Source organism: Paroedura picta, chromosome 5 (assembly GCF_049243985.1).
Source record: "Paroedura picta isolate Pp20150507F chromosome 5, Ppicta_v3.0, whole genome shotgun sequence".
NCBI lineage: Eukaryota > Metazoa > Chordata > Lepidosauria > Squamata > Gekkonidae > Paroedura > Paroedura picta.
In genome coordinates, this window is record NC_135373.1 from 95713339 (window position 1) to 95739396 (window position 26058).

The 26058-nt window shown below is 41.7% G+C and overlaps 1 protein-coding gene across 2 annotated transcripts in view; it reads left to right on the forward strand.

Annotated features, from left to right (window-relative positions):
* The first annotated feature begins 55 nt into the window (after window positions 1–55).
* UTP20 (UTP20 small subunit processome component) overlaps window positions 56–26058 on the forward strand; it is a 67274-nt gene continuing 41271 nt past the window's right edge. For both annotated transcript variants that reach the window (XM_077339171.1, XM_077339172.1), the window contains exons 1-22: window positions 56–256; window positions 1236–1316; window positions 1733–1799; window positions 2780–2912; window positions 4328–4516; window positions 5705–5786; window positions 7371–7508; window positions 8092–8247; window positions 8688–8834; window positions 9563–9697; window positions 11445–11522; window positions 12715–12893; window positions 13583–13738; window positions 16689–16777; window positions 18986–19091; window positions 20327–20477; window positions 20990–21052; window positions 21555–21713; window positions 22967–23043; window positions 23439–23518; window positions 24457–24697; window positions 25429–25650. In XM_077339171.1, the coding sequence (XP_077195286.1) occupies window positions 212–256; window positions 1236–1316; window positions 1733–1799; window positions 2780–2912; window positions 4328–4516; window positions 5705–5786; window positions 7371–7508; window positions 8092–8247; window positions 8688–8834; window positions 9563–9697; window positions 11445–11522; window positions 12715–12893; window positions 13583–13738; window positions 16689–16777; window positions 18986–19091; window positions 20327–20477; window positions 20990–21052; window positions 21555–21713; window positions 22967–23043; window positions 23439–23518; window positions 24457–24697; window positions 25429–25650 (2774 nt within the window). In that variant the 5' untranslated portion in view covers window positions 56–211. The remainder of the gene's footprint in view (window positions 257–1235; window positions 1317–1732; window positions 1800–2779; window positions 2913–4327; window positions 4517–5704; window positions 5787–7370; window positions 7509–8091; window positions 8248–8687; window positions 8835–9562; window positions 9698–11444; window positions 11523–12714; window positions 12894–13582; window positions 13739–16688; window positions 16778–18985; window positions 19092–20326; window positions 20478–20989; window positions 21053–21554; window positions 21714–22966; window positions 23044–23438; window positions 23519–24456; window positions 24698–25428; window positions 25651–26058) is intronic.

Sequence of the window (26058 nt, forward strand, 5' to 3'; positions counted from 1 at the left end):
CCGCCGCCTGCTTACGTCTCCCAGCCACGTGATAATTGCGTCCCAGAATCCTTCCGCCAATATGGCTGCCCCCAGTGGATGAGGTTGCATGTGTTAGTTTGCCGTTCTGGTAAACTGGTCGGTCTTCGGCAGCCGTCTGCGGACTATACAATATCTCTTTCTCTCGCTCTCCCGCACACAGAGGTGGCTGTTTCCCGGAGTCTTCAGAAACATGAAGACTAAATCGTCTTCTCATAAGTCCGAGAACACGTACAGGGTAAGAAAGTTGCATTATGTCCAGATGTGCGTGGAGGTGGGGGTACTTGGATCTTCTTGTAAGCCACTGTAGATTTTATCCAAAGTATCGATTTGGTCTGCGTCTCCAAATATTATTTCATATTGTTACCGAATCCGAGAAGTAAAATGCACCTTTTGGCTTTTTTTGCAAAGAAGTTGTAGGTGTCTCTAGTGCCAGGATTCCTCTGTACCTAGTGACCAAGGCCGATCAAAAACTGTGGGCCACCCTCACCCCAAAATTAGTTTTGATTCAGAGATCCATATAGTCTCTGATATTCAGGTGGGTAGGATTTATTTTACAGCTGATCCCAGGGGTACTTCCAGGAGTTGTGAATTTAATGATGAAGTTGTTCAGAGCAGAGCAGCTTAATGTGCTCAGAGAAGTTCCTGCACCCAGAAATTATTGTTGAACTGGATCAAGAGTATTTTCTGATTAATATATATATGCAGTCTGGGCTCAGTGTACCTAAGAGACTGTGTTTCTGCCTATACCCCCAAAAGAGCATTATGCTCTGCCACCGCCAACTGGCTGTTGGGGCTGTTGGTGATCCCTGGCCCCCCAAAAGCATGTCGGTCCTCAACGAGGGCCAGAGCTTTTTCTGCCCTGGCCCCCACCTGGTGGAACAAGCAGGGCCCTGCCTGAACTCCCACAGTTTCACAGGGCCTGAAAAAGGGAGCCCTTTCTTGCATGCCTAAGGAAATGCCACTTTGGGATCAGGAAGCAAATTTCTTCTAGGCAAGAGTGGCCAGGGATTTGGGGGTTTTTTTTTGGGGGGGGAGCATCATCTGGGAATCGAATTAGAATCACTGTGGATGGGCAGGTAGTTGTGAATTTCCTACATTCTTCACTGGGTTGGACTAGATGAACCTGTAAGCCCCTTCCAACTCTATGATTCTATGACTAAAACTATGTAGAATTTGACTACTTTTAACTGTGGTATTTTTTTTTCCGCTTGCAGTTTCTCACCTTCTCTGAACGATTAAACAAAGTAAATATTGATATCATCCATCGCATTGACCGAACAGGAAGCTATGCTGAGGTAAAGATAATGAATCTATTTGAAATTAAAGTGTCAGAAGATATTCCTGATGGAGGAAGCATTGTTATGGGATGTGTTGGGAGATAATGTTGCTGGTTTAGAACATTTTATGTTTTTTGGGGGGGGAGGGGGTGAAAAATGCTTCAGAGGCTTCTTATTTTATTGTTGTTTTGTTGTTGTTATTATTATATTTCCTGCTGTTATCGGCAAGCCATCTCATGGTAGGTTACACAGTAAAAAAAACCCATATAAAACACACAACTATACTATCCCATTAACATTATATTCCCCGGTGGCAAAAACCTATCCTCCCACCCCCATAGCAACAACAATGTAAGCTTTATTCTTTGGAGGATTAAGCTGGAGATGCTTTATGTGAATATATGTTGACTAATTTTCATTATACATGTTATTAGGAAGTTGAAACATATTTTCATGAAGGTCTTGAGAAATGGAGAGAGCTTAACCTCACTCGGCATTTTGGTATGTATATTTCCCCCCAAAGTGTTTGGCATGGATATTTATTCTTGTGAATTGTAAAAATGTGATACTTTGTGGAGTGCTTAAGCTCGTATTAGAAATGCACATTGCAGTCTGGGATTTTTTCTTCTTTCAGACCATATCAGCTGATTGTTCTTCTATTGAAGCTAGTAGAAAAAATATTTGGTGTTTTGAGGAACAGTTATTTGTTTATTCTGAATTTTATTTTTTTTAAATATAGAAAAGAATAATATATATTTCATTTACAGAACTGTGTCATATATTTTTCCATTGTACCTGTTGTCATCCCCCCACCCCATGTTTATATCTCCACTTGAGAAACAGTTTATCTGTTCCACCTCTCTGCGAGAAATGATATTGCCCCAAATACACCACAGTGGAAAAGGCTCTAGAACTAGCAATTTATGACCTTATTAATGGGGAATGGAGGGTAGCAGAAACACTGCTGGATGGCCACATCTTGACAGGTGTGTAGACAACTATGGAGCAAGGCAGCCCTTCATATTTATGAGCCATGAAAGGCTTTAAAAAGTTAAAACAGATGCCTTGAATTTTAGCTTAGTAAGCAGGTTGAAATAAGAACACTTTTGAGTTCATTTTGTTGCAAATGCCTATTATGCTAGAGACTGTAAGTTTCCTCCACCACTCCTGCATGATTGTGAGGGGAAATCCACATTATGCATGTGGGTCTTGTGTGAATGGACCTGGATTAGACACCACATATGTATGTATTTAGTTGCCATGGACTTTAGGCTTCTCCCTTTGAAAGCCTCGGGATTTTAGGCCAAGCAGGAGGAGAATTATGCTGCCCCCTCCACTTACTGTGTCCTAACTCAGATAGAAGTATAAAACAACCACAGTAAGTTGGTGTTTGAATGAAGCCAGAGAACTGATAGTTTTGGGAATTCCACAACTGTTTTATTAGGACTGATGATGATGATATTTTCTATTGTTTTTCACAGTGACATTCTACAGGGAAGTAGTCAACAAATGCCAGTCTTTCAATCAGCTAGTTTATTATCAGAAGGTTATTGTGCAGAGCTTGAAAACTCACATGCAAGTAAAAAACAGTCTTGCTCTTCAGCCCCTTTTGGAGTAAGTGTAAGCTTTAAAATACATTGTCTGAATTGTTTGCGTCAGCGGTCCACAAGCTTTCAGCCGCTGCAGACCGCTGCTCCAGAGTGGGGGGAGAGGGTGGACCGGGGGCCCGCGCACGCGCGGCAGCCCCAGTGCAAACGCGCATGCGCGGACAGCCGCGCATGCGCGTTTGCGTTGCCGCCATGCCAGCGGCCGCGGCTCCCCCTCCCGGCCCCTCCGGGCCACCAGCAAATCGGCTGCTAAAGCGGCCGATTAGCTGGCAGCTCGGCAAGCTTCTCTTCCCTCCCCTCCTGAAACAAGAAGCTTGCCGGGCTGTGAGCTAATTGGCCGCTTTGGCAGCCGATTTGCTCACGGCCTGGCGAGCTTCTCGCTTCGGGGGGGGAGGGAAGAAGGAGCAGCGGCACAGCGCCAAGGCCTTCACGGCCCGGCACCGGACTGCGGCCCGCGGGTTGGGGACCACTGGTTTGCGTGATAAAATAATGTAAAACTGGTAATTATTTATTGTAGTGCACAATGAAAAACAGAATAAAAACTATACAGAACTAACTGCACATAAGACCAAATGCGTTTCGACCCTACTAGGTCTTCCTCAGTGGTCAGAACTGTAACAATATATATTATATGCTCTATATAAAATGTCTAAACTCATTATAAAGTGTAGCTGAGTGGTTGAATGGGATCTGTAAATTATGGCTCCAGCCAATATATGTAAATTTTTGACTTTTTGGAGACCACCTCCTATGGCATATGCCTAGGCTCACCACTCTTCGCTATTATATAATTCTGTGCTGAGAGTGTATCTCAGTGGTCCCCAACCTGCGGGCCGCGGCCCGGTGCCGGGCCGCGAAGGCCATGGCGCCGGGCCGCAGCTCCCTCTCCCCGCCCCCCCCCACAGTAAAAATGCGTGGCGCGGCCTGATGCGTGGGCGTGGCCCATGGGCCGCGCCCCGATGCCCTGCCGGTCCCCAACCTCAGAAAGGTTGGGGACCACTGGTGTATCTCATGTGCGTTCCTTCCTGTCTAGAGGAACAAAAATTTGCGCTATTGGAAGCTTTTATGTTTTTATATTCTAGAGTGCTGCTTATTAATCTTTTAAATCCATATTTTCAGTCATACATGTTGCTTTAATATATTATTATAAGATATTTTCAGTAATCAAGATCACCCTGACATGTAAGCATTGGCCCCGCTTTTCCAAACTGAAATAACAGTAGCTGCATATGCCTCACAAAACTGTCATGGCAGGAGATTGTGTGTGATAAACCTAAGAGATTGAATAATGGACAGCATTATACAGATTTAAAATGAGCAGATAGTGGAACTGAAAGACATGTTTCCAGAGATGTTTGTGAGCATTGCTGAGTATGTGTTATTTAATTATGATGTTCTGTTCTTGACATTTTCCTTCTATAGGTTGGTGGTTCAGTTGGCACGTGACCTACAGACAGATTTCTATCCTCACTTTCAAGACTTTTTTTTGTGCATCACAAAATTATTGGACACTCAGGACACTGAGCTGCTGGAATGGGCCTTTACCTCTCTTTCTTATCTTTACAAATACTTATGGAGGCTAATGGTCAAGGACATGCCCAACATTTATGGGTAAGCTTTGTTGATCTAGCTAAAATAACATCTGTGGGGCGAAGCAAAAGGCTTGTTAAGTGCACACGGTTTGCATGTTTCTACTGGAGGTTGGATTAAAAAGTGTTTTTTAAAGTGTTTATTTTATTCATAAACATGTATTTACTTAGAAAGTATTTATTTAGACTATTTTCTAACATTTATTTAGAAACTAGGAAAAGAGCCCATTGTAAACCAAATACAATGGGCGCTAGCATGTGGGGGCAGAGAGAGGGACAGGGCAGCGCGCGGGAAGGTAGCGCTCCTTATAGAGGAGGCGTCGTCGAGGGCGGGCGGCGGCGGCGGGGCGTCCTCGGGTCCTCGGCGGCCATCTTCGATTGCGGGCAGGTCTTTCGGAGCTCCGTTGTCGCTAGGCACGGGAGTCCCCGCCAGCCGCGCTATGCGTGTTAAGATGGGGTTTTTTTTCAATCAATGCAATAGCTTGTTACCTTGATTTTATGGATGTTTTAGCAATTTCCTAATTATCAATAGACCAACAGAAGGGAATAAATTGCCTTCTTTTTTTCTGGGAGACTTTCTAAAAAAGGTTGGTCAGCCACCAGACAGGGTTGCTGCACTTGATTTTAAGTACTTAATAATCCATTATGTCCCTTCCACTACATGTGTTATATGAATTAACATGAAATGGAGTTTCCAAGCTGGAAGAGGCTACAATGTCAACTAGTCTCATGCCCTCTCCTGGGGCAGGATCACTAGCACCACAGGCAGACAACATGGTTTGTTCGTAGACTGCTGAAGTTGGTTGGCAGTTACCGGACTCTGACAGTAGGTAGTGGCAAATATTGCAGTCGGCCGACACCAGATAGGTGCTGACTGCCACCAAAATCGGGCAGACTCACAGGAGTGACATTGGACAGATAGTAGGTACACTGTGATCTGTAAAGAGGAACTCCGCTGATATAACTGGAAGCGCAAGTTGCTTTGATCAGTTGGGGGATTTTAAACTGAGCCAGGGTACAAAACTAGTTTCTCATCTGCATATCCTAACTTGCATGACTGGAGCTAGATCAGAATAATAAATATGTGTTTAAGAGAGTTGCTTTTTATTAAGTGATGGATTCCAAGACGTATCATGGAATTGTCTTTGTGTGACTTTTATTCTTACATTACTACCCTTAAAGATATAGGCTTTCCCATTGTACTTTACAGATTGTACAGCACCCTGTTGGCCCACCACAAACAGCATATCAGGAACTTTGCAGCAGAAAGCTTCACTTTCCTGATGAGGAAGGTAGGTGGTATAGGCACAGGTGGACAGGTAGAAAGAGGGAGGATTCCTAATGCAAGCCTGTTTATAGCTGTTGAGAAGACTTGCTATGCTCTGTGGAACATTCCCAGGAAAGTATGCCAGTGATTGCATTTGCTTTTCAGATATATAGTAATTATGTAACATCTGATTACTGGACACTCTTTGTTTTGTTGTAAAACATTTAGTGAAGTGAAGAAAGCTTTCTAGACCAGTGGTTTTTAATTTGGGTGTGGGGGTCACGGATAAATGGTGCAAATAAAATAAAAAATAAACTTTTGTCCTGCTCCAAAGTGACTGTCAATAAGAAGGCTGCTGTTGCTCAGCTTGAATAAGAAGCTGAAATTGGGGTGTGGCCTTTGCCATGGTGATGCTCATGCCAGCTTTGACATTCTGCCATTTTGATTTGTTTTAATGGCAACCAATCCTGAAAACCTGGACTCACAGAAGATGGTTATACATTACCTGTTGTGTACAGTAGTATCCCATGCCACACTGCACTTGTTTGGAGTCAAACACTGCATTCATAACATAATTAATTTTTTTTTCATGAACAGTTTTCAAAGGAGCAGGAAGGAAATCAGAAGAACCTGTATTTTTGCTGGTTTACAGGCTTCTTGGAGCTCCTGTTATCGGCATTAATATGTACATATTCATCAATACATTGTAGCTAAGACTGTCAAAAGAACCAGTGATGCAGGTCTGACATCCAGTTTTCAGTAACAATTTGGCAAGCTGGATATCAGAAGTCACTATGTAGGATTCTGCAGAATACTATAGCAATAAGGTCCTTAGTGAGTAAATTTACTGAGTGAGTAGACAAATCCTTGCCTTAAATGCTACAGCTGTTGACTTACTGCTATAAACAGAACATGTACCATGCAGAATCAGGAAAAACCAGACTTGGAGAGTAACTTTCTGGCACTTACTTACTGTTTAAATGTTATATAATTTATCTTAGAGGAGAATGCAAACATTCAAATTGTGCCAGGTAATCCAAGAATCATTTTGTAAGTAAGTTCTTTTGGACTTATTGGCTTTGTCTTTCCTGTTCCTCTTCCCTCCCCCCCCCCCCCAATCTAGTACACACTGTCACTTAGCATTGGCAGGTAAGCTCCTGTGGATTGCTTCAAATTTTGATTTGGCATCACTGGAGAAGTAAACTGTAGGAGAACCTAGCTGTATGGGTAAAGGGCTGCTCATGTGGTTCACGCCGACAGAAGCCATGTGGTTTCTGTAGCATTGTTTTTGCTTGGTCCAAACCACATGCTGGTCATCCATTCAGTTTTTCTTTAGTGGTCGTATTCCAGGTGTGAAAATATGAGCCAGGCTTGTCTCTCATCCTAATATCTGGATTATTGTTAATGGAAAAGTTAACCAGCCTCTGAGTTCAGGGGAGGAGGACAGGATAAATACGTAACTAGTGAGTTATGTTGCTTAAAATACTGGCCTTCCTTCCCTGGGTCATTTATGCACATTGTAATCACAACAAGTTTTGAATGTCATGTGCAAAACTGGTTTTTACTTGTCTTTTAAGAAAGTGTCATTCTTTTGGATTTTTTTTTGTAGGTTTCTGATCAAAATGCTCTTTTGAATTTAATGTTCCTTGACCTTGGAGAGCACCCAGAAAAAGTGGAAGGAGTGGGGCAGTTACTTTTTGCAATGTGCAAAGGTGTTAGAAACATGTTCCATTCCTGCGCAGAAAAGGTAAGCATTCTGAGCATAAGATGTAAATGGAAAATGATAAAGGAAACTGCATTGCATGTCCTAGTTGCTGGATTATAAAGAGCTTTGTGTGCTCAAGGCCTTATGTAATACATGAGGTGACTTTCAGTTTGCTACATGGGATCAGGTTCTGACAAAGCACCATCCATAGCTGAATGCAGGTTTGAGCAGTAGTATTTTCTGCTTTTCTGTGCTTCACCTTTGTAGGAGGATGAGGAGTAGGACAGTTGAACAGACAGGGATTTCAGTATTCAGCTACTACAACAAACTACTGTTGCTACAACATGCTGCTTAGGATCTCATTTTAACCTCCGCTCACAAACTGTAGCATGTTGGGAAGCCTGTGTTCAGACTTCACATAGATCCAAAGCATGTTTTCTGTAGCTGTAGCTTGTTTTAAAGGCTTATGTTATTTGTTAAAACCTACATATTCTCTTTCATTAAAAAAAAAATGCTGGGTCACTTGTTTTTGTGAATTTTAACCTAATTTTTCTTATACTTTTGAAAAGCCAATGTGCTATTTAGATTTGAATAAATGTAAAGTCATATGTAATTTCTTCCACAGGCTATTGCATTAATTCTGAAAAAGATGGGGCCAGTTACAGAAACAGAAATTATCCTCCCTTGGATGTCTGTGGGAGAAGCCTTCAAATGCATGGTGAAGTCAGCTACTGGTTTTGTTTCCAAGGAGCATTTTGATATTTTATTCAGATGCTTGCAAGTAAGTTGTGATCGACAGGAATACCAAGGGTTCTCTCCTTTCCCAGTACAAAGAATTATGCTCAGATGCTGAGAGAGCATGCATCCTGGGCTGTCCTTTCAGAGCTGGTGACTGGTACAATCTATTCTGGTCTGATGTGTATTTCTGGGCAAGATTGAGATTTATTTCACCTAATGATAAATATGTAGGAAAAAATACTGCTACATAGCCGCAAACAAAACTCATTTATCGTTTTGGTATGTGATTCTTTTTTTTAATCTCGTCAAAGCTGTTCATAATCATAAACAATCGTTTTTGGTCCAAGATGCAGGGGTGGTGATGGGGGACATTAAAAGAACAGCATTGCATTTCAGGCTTCTTAGCAATAGCTTTTGTATTTTTTTAAATCTATGGAGGTGTCTGATAGTTGGTGCACTGTTATTTCTTTCTGTGTAAATCAGGAATCGGTAGTCCAACTGCAAGAAAAAATCATGAAGGACAACTGCTGTGAAGCTTCCGCACAGACTGAAAGGATATTACAAGTTTATTTGATCTTAGTAGAGTTTGCACATGGATCCAAAATACCTCATCCTGAAGACGTTTGTAAGGTGGGCCAACCTGTTTCTTATGCTAGAGTGGAACATAATCAGAGCAGTTTGAACAAAGAATGAAAGTTATTTTCCATGTCATGGGATGGATACTTTAGATCTTAGATAGAATCATCTTTCTACAATAACACTGTTGCTTCTGTTAAATTGCTCTGCTCCATCGCATCATATTCAAGAAAGGGTGTGGAATAAGTACAAAGGTGGAATGAACAGAAAGATTTAGGAATGTGCATGTTTCGAAATGTAATTAAATATTATGTATGCTAACATAGTTGGCTATGTTCTCACAAGCCCTCATGGAAGCCCTCATGGTTTCAGAGAGTCACAGGAACTTCCAAATTTGAAAACATGCCATGTGCTCCACCCTATCTTATACAAAGTTATATTAGAAACCAGTTGTGTGTAAGAAAATAGTATTCAAAGAAATCTATGTAATTTTTCTAATATATTCATATTTGTTTTTTACCATCGTCTCACAGTTTTAAAAACGCAGAATTTCAGACGACAGGCTGAAGCTCCCTTAAGGAAATGTCTGTTTTTTTACAGATAGCTACAGACCTTCAAATATTTAAGAATGTTCTAGAATTTGGGAGAATTTTATAGTATGCATTTCATTGTAAGGGAACTGAAGAAAAGGAGAACCTAAAAGTACACTGCTGCATAGAATTTTTTTCCATCAGAATTTCAGAGTCTGCTTTTTAATAGTACTTCCTCCTTTAATTCCACAGACATTCATCCAATTGGCAGGCACCTCTGACCTCTCAGTTCCCTGCCGTGATACTCTGCTCAAAGTCATTTCTGTCTTGCTGCTTGCTGAGAATGCCTCACTATCTGATTCTTTAACCAAAGAAACGGTGGAGAAGGTAACAAAGTCTAATTGGTGTTAAAGCACTATGCAGACACAAATGGGATGCATGGTAATTATAGTATCAGAGGGAAAAAAACTCCCGGGGTAAGCTAAAGAATAAGATACATAAAATTGCACTCTTGTTGTGTTCCATTGAGGTGACTTCAAAGTAGTGGTCTTCTATGTAGATATTATATAATATTCTGTGTATTTTCCAGCAGAATTAACATGCAAAGAGCTTACAGCATTCTTCTGTGTGTTCCACAGCAGCACGAACAATCCTGTTTCGATTTTTAAATATTCAGCGTAGATTACTCGTATGCAAATAAATGTCGATAAGAAAAAGTTGTGCATCTAAAAGTATGATAGAGATCTGTTCATTTATATTCTGACAATTTGTCTAGCTTCTCTCCTGAATCTTAGGGTTCGGCGCTTTGGTGCCCGAAGTGGCCGGTCTCTTCTGGCACAGCCAGCACCGCGCCACAGGGGGGGGGAGGCGGCATGGGTGTCAGTGTGCCCGCCGATGTGCTGATGCCTGCACCCCCCCCCCCACGGTGCTGGCTGCGCAGGAGTGAGCGGGCCGCTTTGGCCCAACCTGAGAGTCGAGCCTTCTGACTTTATCCAAGATAGATGTTGCAAGTTTTTCTCTTGAGTCCTGTCAAGATCTTGCAGCCACTTAGATGTGTAAGAGGAGCAGACATAGTTGAGCCTTTTGTGTGCTGAAGAGTCAGGGATAAATTCCTCTCTTTTACCACCAGGGCAGAGTTTCTTCCTTAAGCCGTGGAGAGTTGGGGCTAGTTGGAGTCGACTGCATTGGGTTAGATGGGCCCATGTGAGCCCGTTCATATGTTACTTCCTATACCTGAGCTGTCTCATTGCGGATGTAAGCCTACGTGGTAAACTGTACTTTATCAATCAGATCTTAATCCCTTCACAAAAGGCTTACTGTTCTTTCTAAAGCCTAAAGTTCATATTATATCTGATGTCATTTTATGTATGACTCGATTCCCTGATTTGTATATTTCTAGCATTAGCAGCAATCAAAGTCTGAAGTTCTCTTGGATTACAGGCCAGAATTGGATTTTCCTGGGTTTGGATCCATGACAATGTTTCCTTGGGTGAAATGGTTTCTTCTTGCATTGTTTGCCCACCCCACACGGCCTGAAGTTTCCTCTTGAAATAATGTATCAGGGGGAGCTCCACCCGCCCCCAACAAGATTTCAGGAGGCATTTTGGGCTGCCACAGGATGATGGAGGCAGGTGATGTTTTCCCTGTGGAAACATTAGCTCAGATCAACTGTCAGGATGCCCCCAGGAGCTCCTCCCCCGCAGGAAGTTCCCCAGGGGATGAGCTGGATGTCGCGCCCCTAAGCCAGGGTCGAGTGCATCAATGGTGGCTGTGGCTGCGGCTGCGGCTGCTGCCATGGTGACCACCGGCGCAATGGCAAGGAGCCAGGGCTGGGAGAAGGCCCGAGAAGGTACTGCTGTCGCAGGCACAAGCTGGAGCCAAGAGGAGGCCAGAAGGGACACAGCTGCCTTGGCCATTGCTGCTGCGGCTGCAGGGAAACGCTGCTGAGAAAAGGGGCCGGGGCAGGAGAGATTCCAGGGAGAACGCTGCAAGGGCCCCCAAGTACAAAAAGGTGCAGGAGCACTTGGGCACCAACCCCAGAGGGCACTCTTAAAACCTCACATCAACAAGCTCCTGGTGACGAGGGGGGAAATCCCACAGTCTCTCTAAAAGTTTTTGTTTGCTCCTTCTATAGGTCTTCAAAAATGGATTTGACAGGCATTCTATTTGGGATTTTTCAAAATCCATGTTTGTGATGGAACAATTTGAAAAGGTAAGTGAAGTTCTAATCTCTTCTTAAGGAACCTGCAGTAGGAATCTTTTCAGATGCATACATGTCTGGAGAGAGAGGAACTGTATGTCTATATGTTTAATTCAGCATTGCTTTGAATTGCGCTTTTCTGTGTCAGGATTGATTCAAAACCAACAGCAAAAGCTGAACACTTCACTAGCTTGAAACCTATATAGATTTGGAGCTCCAAAGGATTTTCCTATACATACTGCTGTGTAACATGGATTTCTGAAGAGCAACTTGTACATAATACAAGAAATTAATTGGTGTGGGATAGTGGCTAAGAAGATGAGATGTGATCCAGAAATTCCCTGGTTCCGATCTCCTCTTCAACGGATAGCTTTAGGCTGTCATCCTTGCAGCCCTCCCATCTGCAACATGGGGCTGATAACACTGTCCTACCTTGCAGAATGTGGAGTATGGCACAGAAACCCTTGGATTTATGGAGTAGAGGGAGAATTGTGAGTAGTAATGTGAGTAGTAATGTGGCTTCTTGGCTGAAGTGCATCCATCTGGTGCCCAGAAAGTGAGATACATCAAAATATGAAATCCTTGCTCCTCACAGGATTCTGGCATTCTATCCTTAGTTCAGTTAAGGAGCTAAACCCGAGTCAGTGGAACATGTTCTCCTCTTTTGTAAACAACATAACCATCTCAGAGAACGGGACATATTTCCACTCGTGGGGGTGAACAAGATTCACAGTCCTGCAACAATAGTGCACTTTCTTTTATTGGATCATAACCCTCAAGTAACTCAAGGCATTGCAAAATACCTTCATGGGATTTTGTCCAAATGATCTTGGATCTGAATCACCTTGTCTTTTATATAGATGTTTTGTTATGATTATGAAAACGGTAATGACTGGGGAAGGTACTGGCAAACCACCCCGTATTCAGTCTGCCATGAAAACGCTAGAGGGCGTCACCCCAAGGGTCAGACATGACTCGGTGCTTGCACAGGGGATACCTTTACCTTTGTTATGATTATGCCAATAAAAGTATTTGATTTGATTTGATTTGTTGAGGAGCTAATACTAAAGAAAGGGCCCGGGTATTGTGAGAACTTAGCCCAAGCACACCCTGCTTTCCTAGTTCTGGTACATTCCATGTCTGCTACTTGTTTCCTTAAAAGTGAAGGCACCTGTTCTATTTTGTACTCTGTATTTCTCCTCAGCTATTCCTTCCCAGCCTCCTCGAGTACACTCAGTATTGCATCTGTGGAGATGAACCTCTGGTCCAGGAGGAGGCATTGGCAGTTTTGGCTAAACTCATCCTAGAGAAAGCAGGACCTCCCACTGTGGGTTCAATGGCATTTGAGAAATATCCTCTCATCTTTACGGAATCACATCAAGAGTATGTCTCTGAGAGTCCCAGGGAAGCTTATTAGTGCAACGTTGCTGGGAAAGCTGTCAAAGCAGTTTAGTGGGTATGGGGAGGGGTGGGCGGCATGATTTGCTGATGGCTCAGTGGTAAGCACACTTAAATTCCATGATATGTGTCGGCTGCACATTCAAATGGGCGGTAAGCAAAGTGAATAGAGGAACATGATTGTTAAAGCTGCCGTGGTTTTCACCATCCTGAATAATGTGGTATCATTAGCATACTAAACTGCTATGCTGGTTCATCCTTTAAGAATCAGACTTCAGCCACGTTCAAATGAATGATATGAATCCGGTTTGACTTCACTAAGGTCAAAATTACAGTCCACACAGATTTTATGAGAGTATTGTGAATGATCAGCTTGAGGGACAGAAGGAAGAGTTTAAAGATGCTACAGAGCATATCAGTATGTCCACAGGGAGTGGTGCAAATTTGGCGCTGAAAACCAAAGAGGGCATCTGTTTTTTGAAGTACTAGAGTAATTATAGATGTCTGGAGCTGGCATATTGTTCTTTTGAGACTGTATTTGAGAAAGTGAATTACCTATTGGGGTGGTAGAAATATAAAGCAAATGTTAGTTGAAAGCATCATTTAAATGACTGAAAGAGTACTGCTTTGCAAGGTCATAGGACAAAGCTGCAATAGTTTAATTTTTGTTTTAGGTCTAGTAGACGACAGCTCAGAAGTAAGAAAACTGAAGAAAAAGAACAGAGGACCGTGCTGGATTACATTCTGTCTTGCCTTCAGTTACCAGAAACGATAAACATGACTGACCTTTCACGAGCTTGGGCAGCTCTTGTCGTACTTCCACACATAAGGTGAATGAATGAACTGCTGTACTTTACAGTTGGCCTAACAATACAGATAAGCGGTGTGCAAGATCTCTGATTCATAAATCCACAGGGAAAGCAAATATTACTATTTTTCTTCAGAAATAGGAATGCTTGAACCATGACCTCAGCATATATTTACTATAATTAGTTGACAGGTTTTGTCACATTACTGGCTCCTGTAGCTGTAGTCATATAAATTGGAAAATAAGAGTCCTAATTTTCCATGTGATTTGAAGGGCAGAGGGAAGTAGTGATTGGAGACGGTAACAGAGACATTTAGATTTCCTGACAGTGCAATCCTAAACACGGCTACACTCTTCTTAGTCCACTGATTTAAAGGGAATTAGGAGACTATCACTCTGTTTAGGATTACAGCCAGTTTAGTTTAGCAGTTCCTTCGCTACCAGATTGGGGTTTAGCATTACAGTGTAAATTGCTATGCAGAATAATCTGATAGTTGCATTCCATCATCCTCTCAGTGTTTCAAATGCTCCTTGGGCCCAGTTCTTGGATTATTCACTGGTTACTCAAGACAATATCTAGGAGGGGAAAGTCCCATTTAGTTAAGGTTCCAGAATTGAGACTCATTTTTCTCCTTTACTGCCAGATTTAGTTTGTTCCACATATGTTTAGCATAGTCAGCTTTCTTACTTTTGAGGAGACTCTTATATTGGGATCTTAATCTGATGAGCTCTAACATTCTGTTATCCTCTCTACTGCGACGGCTCAGCCTCATACATTTGACTAGCTTTTTCCTGAAGGTTTTGCATTCTTGGTCAAACCAGCCATTATTGGGGCAGGATAACAGCTTTAGAGGTTTATTGTTGATAAGCAGAGGTTTGATCAAGCTAATAATTTTGTCATAGTGTCCTATGGCGTCATGGCCAGGCTGTAAAAGGGCTGAATGCAGGGATTTAAGGTCATCACTCGTCAGAGCTTGAGCTATGTTGTTTTGTACCTGCTCTGACCATTTCATCCTCCTATTGCCAGGAAATGTACCTTCAGCGAGTTCAGGAATTGGAGGTAAAAGAATGTTGCTATTATATTTAAGTAAGAGCTGTAGAGGGCAGTGATCACTTAAAGGAGAGTTACCTACTTCAAAAAAGACCACCTCTGTTAGTAAAGCAGGTGAAACTGCTATATAATCTATGGTGCTAGCATGACAGGAAGATAAAAATGTGAAGGAACCACCAGACTTATCAAACTTAGAGCCATGTAAGACATAAAGATTAAACAAGGATAGCAACTCCAATAATTTTAGACCAGGCTTATTAATTGTAGGGTCTTGTGAGACTCGTTCTAAAAGACATGTGTGCTCCGCGATTTGAGAGTTGACATCTGCCCTAGAGTAAGGAAAGGGGTAAAGCAAGGGTGTGTACTAGCCCCTCTGCTTTTCAATATTTATATCAACGATATAGTTCAAAGACTATCGGGCCCAGAATTTGTACCCCCTTCTGTCGGTCAGCAAAAGGTCTCTATCCTGCTTTATGCAGATGACATGGTTCTGGTTTCCCTTACAAGAGTTGGTCTGAAAAAGCTACTTAACAACTTGGGTACTTATTGTAAGGAAGAGTCCCTTTCCATTAACTACACAAAAACAAAAGTTATGGTTTTTAGGAAAAGACCTAAAAAATGTATCTGGAGTATAAACAATATTCCTATAGAACAGTGTAGTACATTTAAATATCTTGGGATCACTTACAGTGAGACCCTAAACTGGAATGCCCACCTTGCAACTATAAAGGCCTCTGGTCTAAAAATCATTGGAGCCATTCTGAGATTTTATTATACCAGGGGAGGGTTTCTAGTTGACCCAGCTCTAAAGCTCTTTGCAGCCAAGGTCATTCCTCACCTACTATATGGCATTGACATCTGGGGCTGGAAAGAACAAACAATCAATAGCTTGGAGCCCATTCAGAACTTTTTCTTCAGACGTATCCTGGCTCTTCCAAAAGGGTCCCCTGCAGCCCTGATGAGGGCAGAGCTTGGTTTTCCCTCACTCAAAGCCCGTGCCCACTTAGCTATTCTGAAATCTTGGAAGAAAGACATCTTAACCAAATTAGATTCTTTAAACCATCAAAGTTTTAAGCTCTTATTGAGCAAGGACAGGACTCGGTCTGATTTTTTTAGCTCCATTCTTTCACGCTATACCATACCAGATGACTTACTGCATACATCAGCCAATATTTCTGATTTACGTGATTGGGTGTTCAAAGCTGACTCTCTGATCGACCACTCTTCAATACAGCTATCACAAGCAGCCCCATGGTATAAAACAATTAAAAAAGACCATTCCAGAGCATCATATTTAGTAAATATAACGACACGTAATCTTAGAATGGCCCTAACATCTTTGCGGTTTGAAATGATGCCATCAGCCATGCTCTCTGGGCGATATCTCCGAATACCCACAGCCCAACGCCTGTGCATATGTGGAAATCCATCTGTGGAGGACCTGCCCCACTATGTCTTGGCTTGTCCCCTGTACTCCGAACCCAGGGGCAAATTCCTTGCCAAGCTATTACCAAACTCTCACCCTATTTCTGATTTTAACAAAGTCACCTATCTGTTATCAGATGTCGACCCCTATATCTCTTATAGGGTGGCACTTTTTGCTCTGGCTGCCAGGAAGATTCGAGCTAATGCATTTTTACAGGAGCCTCCACCTTGATACACCATTTTATCTCTTTTATTGTAACTTAGTAGTCCATGTTTACATTTTTAGGTACACAATATTGGAGAAATATTGTTTTATTTGTTTATATTTGTGCCATATTGTTTTAATTGTGTTTTGTAATGGCCTTTGGCTACATACAATAAATGTTATCGTATCATTTAGTTAAGGTTTCAGTAAACTTGATTTTTCCCCTCAGATTTCACCCAACATTTTTTAAAACTGTAGCACCAGATTAAGTTGTACTTGTGTGTTTGACAGACCAATTGTCAAGGAGAAAATCTTGCCGGCAGGCACAAGTTTCACTGAGTATCTCTTTGCTGCTGTAGACAAGGGACAGCCCAACAAAGGTCAGTGCTTGTTTTCAATCATTACTCTCTTGGTGGACAAAAGTGCCTAATGTTAATTGTGCCAGAATTGCGGAATCCGAGGTAGCTGGGGGAAAGCAGACTCCAGTTACTTATTTGTAACCATGTAGAAGAGTGTATTTTTTGCGATAAGGAAACGTTTATTAAACGTTTAATAATTAGGTTCAGTTTAATAATAAAATACATAAAATAAATCTTTGGCATCCTCTCAGGCTTCACTATACCACTGGGTGAACCCCTTGCTGGATGACTGTGGGAGGTAGGAAGGGTCTTTGCTATCTTGATATGTTGGGGATAGAGTTAGTTAGGGGACTGGGGTTTTTATGGGGTTTATTTTATGTGAACTGCCTTGAGTCCTTGGAGGAAGGCGGCCTATAAATCTAATTAATAATGATAATAAGGAATTATAGCTGCAATTCTCAAACTCTGGACTTACATTTTGATGTAAACAATTTTGCCCACAAGCCCTCCCCTGCTTCTTCACTGACATACACTGACATGCTGGACAGCCCCTTTTTAGAAGTGTGTGTGGAATGCAAATGTAAGAAAAATGTCTTTATTGTCCCTCCAGAGCCTAGAAAGTTGGGTCTCAGAGGGTAGTTGGTGTCCTGGGGTGGTTGTCTTCTGTGGTTCCTGAGTAGGCTGCAGCAGTGAAATGGTCCCCTCCCAGGGAAATAGAGAGCGGAAGCCTTGCACTTGGACACTGTAGAACTTGTGTGGGCTTGGGAAGGTTGAAGCAGGTTCCTCAACTGAGCCAAGAGCTGGGAACAGGAATCCCTTCACAGACATGTTGCTGGAGGCTGGAGTGGGAGGACTGGATCTCTCCTGACTAGGCTCAGTGGGAGCTTCTGACCCAGCAGCATGCCTTTCCATCTGCAGGCTTACACAGGAGGCTGGGATTCCTACCCTTGCCGGTAAGATCCCGGCTCCTTTCAACATTGACAACAGCTCTTCCTTCTACTGGGAGAGAGTGAAATGAGGCAGGCCCTGGGCTGTTTGTTGGAAATAATCTCTTATTAATCTCTTCATCTCCCCTGGGGTCACTGCTACAGAGGAAATACACATAGTGATGTTAATATTAGTAGACCCCTACAAATCTGAATTTATGGGACCTGTTTGGGATTGAATTATATACCCGAGAAATTCTAAGAGATTAAATTATTTCCAACAAACATTATTAGAGAAGATTGAGATTACAATATTGAGCATTCACTGATGAAGGAAGTGAAAACGGAATATACCTGGGAATCGGTTTTGAAATTGCTTTGAACATTTTGATATTTTGAATACTTAATCACTTTGCCATCACCAGCTTGAGACTTTTTTCTTCTGTTGTCTATGGAAACAGCATGGCATCTGCTCTCTGCACTGGGAAATGGAATGAAAATCTGTTTAGCTTTATATTAGGAGTGAAATAATGTCTGCATTTTGACCAAGTATTTTCAATGACAATTAGAGTTCACAGCAGCTAATTGGTGTGTTTCCCAGCTAATGCTGTTAGGTGATCAGGAAAGTAGGTGATTGCAGATGGTGGCCTTTTTAGGAGAAGCTTATTCTGCCCCCTCCCCATGGGATGGAAAGTTGTAACCCCCATTCCTATGAAACTGAAAGGGCTCTGTTTTCACACTAGCCAGATGGAGAAGTTTATTCTTGCAAGAAACTCACAGACCCATAGGGAGGCTCAGGCTGCTGCTTGAAAAACCCTTGAGGACGGCATCTAAATTCTGTCTGGTTTTCCCAGTAGAAAAATGGCTATGAGGCCACCTTTTTTGGAGTGTTCTAAATTGAGATTACACTGTAGTCTGAGCCTGCATAGACCCATCTGGAATGCCTATGAAAAGGTGATTAAGCACTGGCACTATTGATATGCACAAAGGTGCAACCAAATCTGACATGAGGCTATTACAAAAATAGCTCTCCAGCAGCATGGTGGAACTGTTCAGCCGGTTTATGTCCTGATAAAATGAAGGGAGTGCTTTGCTCTGTGCCGTTTAATGTTTACTATCCCTTCATGTACATTTGTGATTCTTATGCATCTGTTCTTTTGTTTCCAGTGATGGTGTTTTGTGTTCTGCAGAGTCTCATTGTGAATGGTTTAGCATTTTGTGTGGCCTCTTTAACCCAAGGATCTCAAAGCATTTCTCAATGTGAATTAATATACAGTTTGTTTCTGTTTACTTGTTCCCCCAGGAATTTTGTTTGTAGTCTGCCAAGCTGTGAGTACGCTGCTTAGTTTATCAGAATCTTTGGAAATTCTGCACTTGTTACCAGTGGATTACATAAAGAATTTGGTGTGGTATGTAGCAGAGAGATGGATTTTACTTCTTTATAGATTAGGAGTATTTAACTGACCATTACTTGTTTTGTATTATTTCACGGTGAGTTTTGGTAAATTGAGTGCATGGAGTTGAGTTTGCAGGGAGAAGAGAGTTAGCCACATTCCCAGAAAGCAATTGTTTCTTGGAGTATTTACAACTACATCTCCTCAGAAGAAGTTTGGTTCATTGGAAGCAAACCTCTCCACTACAAGGAGAACAGTAGGGTGTGGGCATAGCCTTCTGCAGAAATACTTGTTTCTTATTTGTGCAGTGAAATGATTGTGTCTGATATTACCAAGTGATATCTGGTGCACATCTCCAGAGCTTAGTCTAAATTGCTTCCTTGGCAGTGGTTCTAGTGATGGCACTGCGATAGGTCCTCCCCAATCACTACGATGTTAGGAGTTGCTAATGGGAGGCTGCCTTGGTGTGCTTGACGTGTTCGGTCTACAAAGTGCAGTTGCTTGAGGCAACTGAGGCACTTCATAGAGAAGCTTTTACAACTATTGTTGAACTGACTGCAGCAAATTAGGTGTGGGCGTGCCTGTACATGAACTTCGTATTATGTAATTGTAATGTTTGTTTTAGTTAGTTTTTATTGTATATATATTGCTAATTTTTATTGTTCTTGCATTCTTGTTAAAGTTGTAAAAGTCTTGATTTTGTGTGAGAGAGGCCAGGAGTATAAGTGAGGCAGGTAAATCAATAAATGTTCATTTTGAGGGCAGATATGCTTTTGTGCATGTGTAAGGTTGGTCTTGCCAGACTTGAAGGATGCTTAATTGTATGCTGCTAGTGAGTGCTCAAGAGCCTCTTGTGCTGCAGAGTGGTAAGACAGCCATCTGAAAGCTCTGCCCATGAGGCTGGGAGTTCAATCCCAGCAGGCGGCTCAAGGTTGGCTCAGCCTTCCATCCTTCCGAGGTCGGTAAAATGAGTACCCAGCTTGCTGGGGGGGGGTGTAAATGGTAATGACTGGGGAAGGCACTGGCAAACCACCCCTTATTGAGACTGCCATGAAAACCCTAGAGGGCGTCACCCCAAGGGTCAGATATGACCTGGTGCTTGCACAGGGGATACCTTTACCTTTTAGTGAGTGCTCATCTACATCCTATCTAGTATCTGAGGTAAAGGTTTTGTATGTTATTGGTGATGGTGCTTCTTTTCCATCCCTTTCCTCTTGCACCTTATTTTTGCCTCCTGTTTTCCTGTCCAGTGCCTTTCCTTCAGAACCATCAGCCTTGCTTTTGGCTGATCTCTACTATACAAGATTAGGATTGTGTGGCTACCGGGACCATTTATCCAAAGACAATCTGATGGAACTGTTTTCTAAATTGCAAAGCAACATTTCCAGCAGTGTGCCCAAGGTACTTGTTGTATTATCTTCTCAGTGAATGCTCTGTATTTCCTGCTTTGCAATTTTTTGCTGTTAACGTATAATTTCTTTAAGAAGTTTGTTTATTTATTTGATTTTTATACCTCCCTCCCGTATGGCTTAGGATGGTTTACATGGAATGTCTTGGGGTTATTACATAGAACATCATAGACATAATAGTCATAACATAACATATTGGCAACAGTTTCAACAGTGGTTATAAGATCAACAGAATATTACAACTGGTTCAATTGAACAACATTTTTGATAGCAGCAACAACAACTTAAACAGAACCCCAAGGGAGGTCAGATTCATTCAGGTCATGAGGAGGGTGTCTGGGGGGGGGGACAACCCATGGATGGTATTGGATCGGATTAGCCTCGATCAAATGGTCTCTGTAATAAGATTTGTTGGAGTTTAACAAGTAAAAAGAGACATTAATGTTTTTAATTATGTTCTGAATTACATTTCTTTAATTCTATCTTGTATTTTTTATATTATAGGTACGACTGTTGACAGTAAGGATTTTAAGTCATTTCGATGCCTTGCTTCCTACATTGACTGAGGTAATGTTTCAAGTTGTGATTTTAATGTATAGTGCTTCTCTGTGTTGATGTTGTGTGATGCATGAGGGGGAAAGATATGGTTTAGGTGGTACCTTAGAAACCTATAGGGGTAATTAAAACATAACTCTTCTTTGGTATGGAGTTCACTCCTAATGTGCTACTGGACTCTGATTTTATCGTTTAGTGATTCTGTATAAAATGTTGGGGGAATTTACTATTTGATATTATTGTACTTTTCTCCTTAATTGACAGTGAGTTTCTGTGAAAGGCTCCCTTTTCAATTAAAGGTGGTATTTTCCCTTCCCAACTGAAAATATTTGCTTGGTTCCACGTATATGCCACCACTTGTCAGGTTTGTTTCTGTCCTTCCATTTCCCTTATACACATCTGTCAAGTTGGATTTTCTGGTTTTAGCGGCTTCTCTTCTGAACTTAAGTTGTAAATATATGCTGATTTGTTTAAAGACATCTTGTAATAGCAACTGTTCCTCTGATTTGTCAAGGATGGGGGCTCAGGAGAGCTACAGTCTGTGTTTGCCATATTGCTTCAAGCTGAACTGGTGCCGGCGAGTGTCAATGATTATCGTGAAAAACTCCTCCACTTACGGAAGCTGAGGCATGACATAGTTCAGTCCTTGACCCCAGAGGGACCTTTGCAGGAGGTAAAATGTCATTATTTATTAAAAACATTTATTAGCAGTGGAACTCCAGTTTTCAATGTAAGCAAAACAGCAATTATGAAAAATGTATAAAAGATCACAATTTGATACAGTCAATAAAATAAACAAAATTAGTAAAATGCATGCCTAAATAAAACCATCTTCGACTGCCTCCTAAAGATCGCAAGTTAGGCTGCCAGGTGCATATTGCAGGGGAGGTTGTTTCAGAATTGTGGAGCTGCCATCAAAAAGGCCCTCTCTTACTCACTGGAGGAGCTTCTTTACTACTAAAAGAAGGTCTCGCCAGAACAGCTTCCTGCTCATTTTGAAACTGGAGTTTAGTAACAGGTGGTTAGTAAGATAACTTGTAGCAAGGATTGAACTACTGTCTGTTGTATCTGAAGTGACAATCCAGTGTTGCATGCAGAGGTCCTTCACATCACTTACTTACTGGTGATGACACCTGAAGATGCTGTGGACTGAACCTGCATTTAAATCTTTGAGCCACAGCCCCATTGCAGCTCCATGCAAGAGAATGGGTTGTCCTTGTGCACATGCAGCTGGATCTTGTAAATTACATTTTCAAACTAGCTTTACTATGTAGATCAGGGGTAGTCAAACTGCAGCCCTCCAGATGTCCATGGACTACAATTGCTGGCAGGGGCTCATGGGAATTGTAGCCCATGGACATCTGGAGGGCCGCAGTTTGACTACCCCTGATGTAGATGTTAGAATAACCTTGATATGGGGGACTTGTTAAAAGCTGGGTTTTTATAATAATCTTTTTTTAGCAATCTCGTACCATTCCACATACTGTTTACTCATCAAAGACAGATGAGGTCAACTGTTCCTTATTGGTTCATGCCCTATCCCTGGTTTTATTTAAAGTAAATGATAGTTGGGGTAGGTAGGATTTCCCCCTGCATATGAATAAATGGAAAAAATTAATCATTCTACACCTAGCCTTATGGATAATATTTATTTCTGTATCTATACATACAGCTTGTTTGATGCTACATGTTTTAATACAACAGTTATAAATACATAGCTATTCTAACTGAAAAGTTCATATGTCTAACTCGGTGACCAAATGTGTGAAATTGTAAGCATACTGAGATACATTTCAATTCTTACAAAAGTGAATTGACCATGAGCTGATGGGAAGAAGTACTTCTATGAATGCTCTGTATGCTCATCTTTTATGAGTATTAGTTCTCTTTGGATCTGTATAATGAAATCTTTGAATGTTATTTCAGGTACCTCTTCGATATTTAGTGGGAATGCTTTATATTAATTTCAGCCCTTTGTGGGATCCTGTGATTGAGCTCATAACGTAAGTAAATTTTTCTAGGGAAATATGTGTTGTTATTATTATTATTAGGTTTGGTTTGGTTTGGTTTACTTCCCACCACTCCCAAAATCGGCTCATGGCAGGTTACAATGTACAGTGGAGAATTATCCAACCAGCGTCCATGTAGCCTTCTTCTGGACAATGGAAGAGCTTATTTACATTGGAGGAAGCCTTCTTAGATATGGGGGAACGCTTCAGACTTGAGCCAAAAGTAAAGTCGGGGTATAAATATTTTAATAAACAAGTAAATAATGAACATTTAGCCAGTGGAGGGATAGGATGGGATAGAATCCACCCTAGATTAAGGGCCAAAGAGTTAAGTTAATGTGTCAGTTACCTAGTATTCAAAATTAGTTTTGTTTTTCATTTTTAATTAGTTCTTATGCAAATGAAATGGAGAACAAGCAGTTCTGGAAAGTCTACTATGAACATCTGGAAAAAGCTGTGTCCTATGCTGGTAAGACATGCTTTGTCGAGGTTAATAATAGCAGCCAAGATCAAAGCTGCTTATGAAGTTGTTCTTTTGGGGGGTGGGGGATGTTCCCCTTCCCTCTCTAGCCTCAGTGCTAGAATAGGAGGATTTGGAATCTCTCAGAATTGCTTGGGGCAACAATTGGGGCTGTTCTGGTCAGGGCAAGAGTTGATTTGTACCATCGTTATGGCATGTAGAGGCTACATGTAATGGGGAGTGTAATTGTTCCTTTCCATGTTTGTGGAAATATTCCATCCATGAAGGGGTATTTAAGCAGGCCCAGTGAACAGAGGGAAAAAGGAATGGTATCTCTTTGCCTCCATTACCTGTTAGGAAGCTTGTCCAAGCTGGGTTGCTATTCTTGCTTAGACCTATCCCCATTTTCACTGACATACATTGCAACCCCATACCCCAACACATGGAGTCTTTCTGCATGTCCTGCCAAAATAATTACAAATATTAACATGCCTGGGAAGAAGGAGGTGGAATTAATCCAAGTAAATGTCTGTCTAATTTGCATAGAGTTATTTTGACTGCTGAATCTGCTTTGCAAGTCTTTAATGCAAGATTCCAGGCAGCTTGCCTGTAAAGAGATGTACAGTGAAGACTCCAGTTGAAGGGCATTTTTCCCCAAGCAGTTCTTTCTGTCTTTGCTAGTTCTCTTGTCTTTTTAGAGGTTACTTTTGCATTGTAAAGTGTCACCCGATCATCTTGCTGAAACTTTTTCTCTGTTCTTCCCCCCTCCCCCTTTTAGTGGCATAGTTGGTGACTTTTCAAAAGGTTCTTTATTAGCTGTGTGGCAGTTGGGACACTAATGTGAATTTCTGAGTATCCACCATTGTTCTGAGAAATGATAAAGAACTATTGAAGAGTTTCTTTCCTAATTGTTTGCAGCATAGGAATAATATTTTGCTTTTTCACAGAAAAGGAATTGCGCTGTGAACAGGAAAACGTATGGAAACGTATGGATAACGAGGATGAGAAAATTCAAGACGGTGATGTCGGGGCCCTCTACCTTGAGCAGCTGAAGTGTCACACGTGGTGCAGCGAGAGAATGGATCCTGCAAATTTTAGGTTCCTGCTTTGGAAAGCAATGTCAAAGTTTCCAGACAGAGTAGAGCCCAGATCAAGAGAACTTTCCCCACTTCTCTTAAGGTTTATTAAGTAAGTGACAATTCTCTGTGACGTTGACTCACAGAAATGTAATTTATGAGCCCTGCTTATAAACACTATTGAAAGTATTTTATTACTTCTTATGCAGCTAAAGGATGGTTTTAGCCTTCTGCTGTTGGGGGTGTGTCCACAGGCATTAAAACAAGGTGGTTTATGATTGGAAGTTTCCCAGGTTAAGTGAATGGGACATGATTAGAGCTAAACAATCTCCTGCACGTGATTTTTGTGAGCAAAGATGCATTGAAGAATGGAAGGGTGGCTTGGGAGATGTTTGAGGCACAAGAAACAGCTTGGCCTTTAGCACTGAGGAGGCTTTGGGAGAACCAAAACAAAGGGGTCTGGTTTATGTGGCTGAACTAAACTGGGTAGCCAAAATTTGGAGTACAGATAATGATAAAACATAACTGTATGAACTATAAGGTTGAGATATCTGTGTAAATTGACAGGGAACTACTATAGAGACTTGGAAAGAGAGAAGGGGCAGGGTAACCATAGTAACATGAGGCACTTGAATTTACTTTGGGGGATGATAAAAGGGAGCAAGAGTCAGAGCACCTTGACGACTAACAGAATTTGTAGCAGGGTCTGAGCTTTTATGAGTCACTGCTCACTTTAGATTTGAGGGACAGGAACAGCCAGGAAGTTCAACTAGGAAGAGGTAACAGTATTTTTAATCCCTGATCTCTCTCTCTCTCTCTCTCTCCCCCACCTCTCTTTTAAAGCAATGAATATTATCCTGCAGATTCACTAGTAGCTCCAGCACAAGACCTTAGAAAGAAAGACAGTGGTGGTGGCGAAGGACAAAAAGAATTGCCTTCTGAGGAAATAAATCAAACAGTCATGGAAGAGGATGAGAAGGATGATGAAGGGGATGAGAATCCAACCTCTGGAGAGCTCGCGATTGAAGGGATGCCAAAAAAGAAGACCAGAAAGGCTGCAGGAAAGTAAGGCTGGCAGGGAAGGAAAACAAGTGTTCTACAAATACCAAAGGTCACTGTTGACTGTTGTTTGGCTTCACTCTTATTCCCTCATGTTGTTCTGGATGCCATGTTGGTTTTGTTGCTTTTTTCTGCTTCTCAGAAGATAGAATAGGATGTTCAGATTGTGCGCTGTGAATCAAGCACCAAGAGTTCTTCCAGCATTAGAAAGGGTGGGAAATCTTGGTTGGTTCTGGTTAATCAAAAACGCAGTACACCAAGCCTGCCCTTGTTCTAATAGGACACTTGGGTCTAGCTTCCAGGGCCCATGCGTGAGAGCAAGGCATTTCCTGATCGTGACAAACCCTTGTCTTCAAAATGTCCCTTTTGCTCACTGGGATTTTTAAGATACTGGTAAAATATTTACTAGCAAGA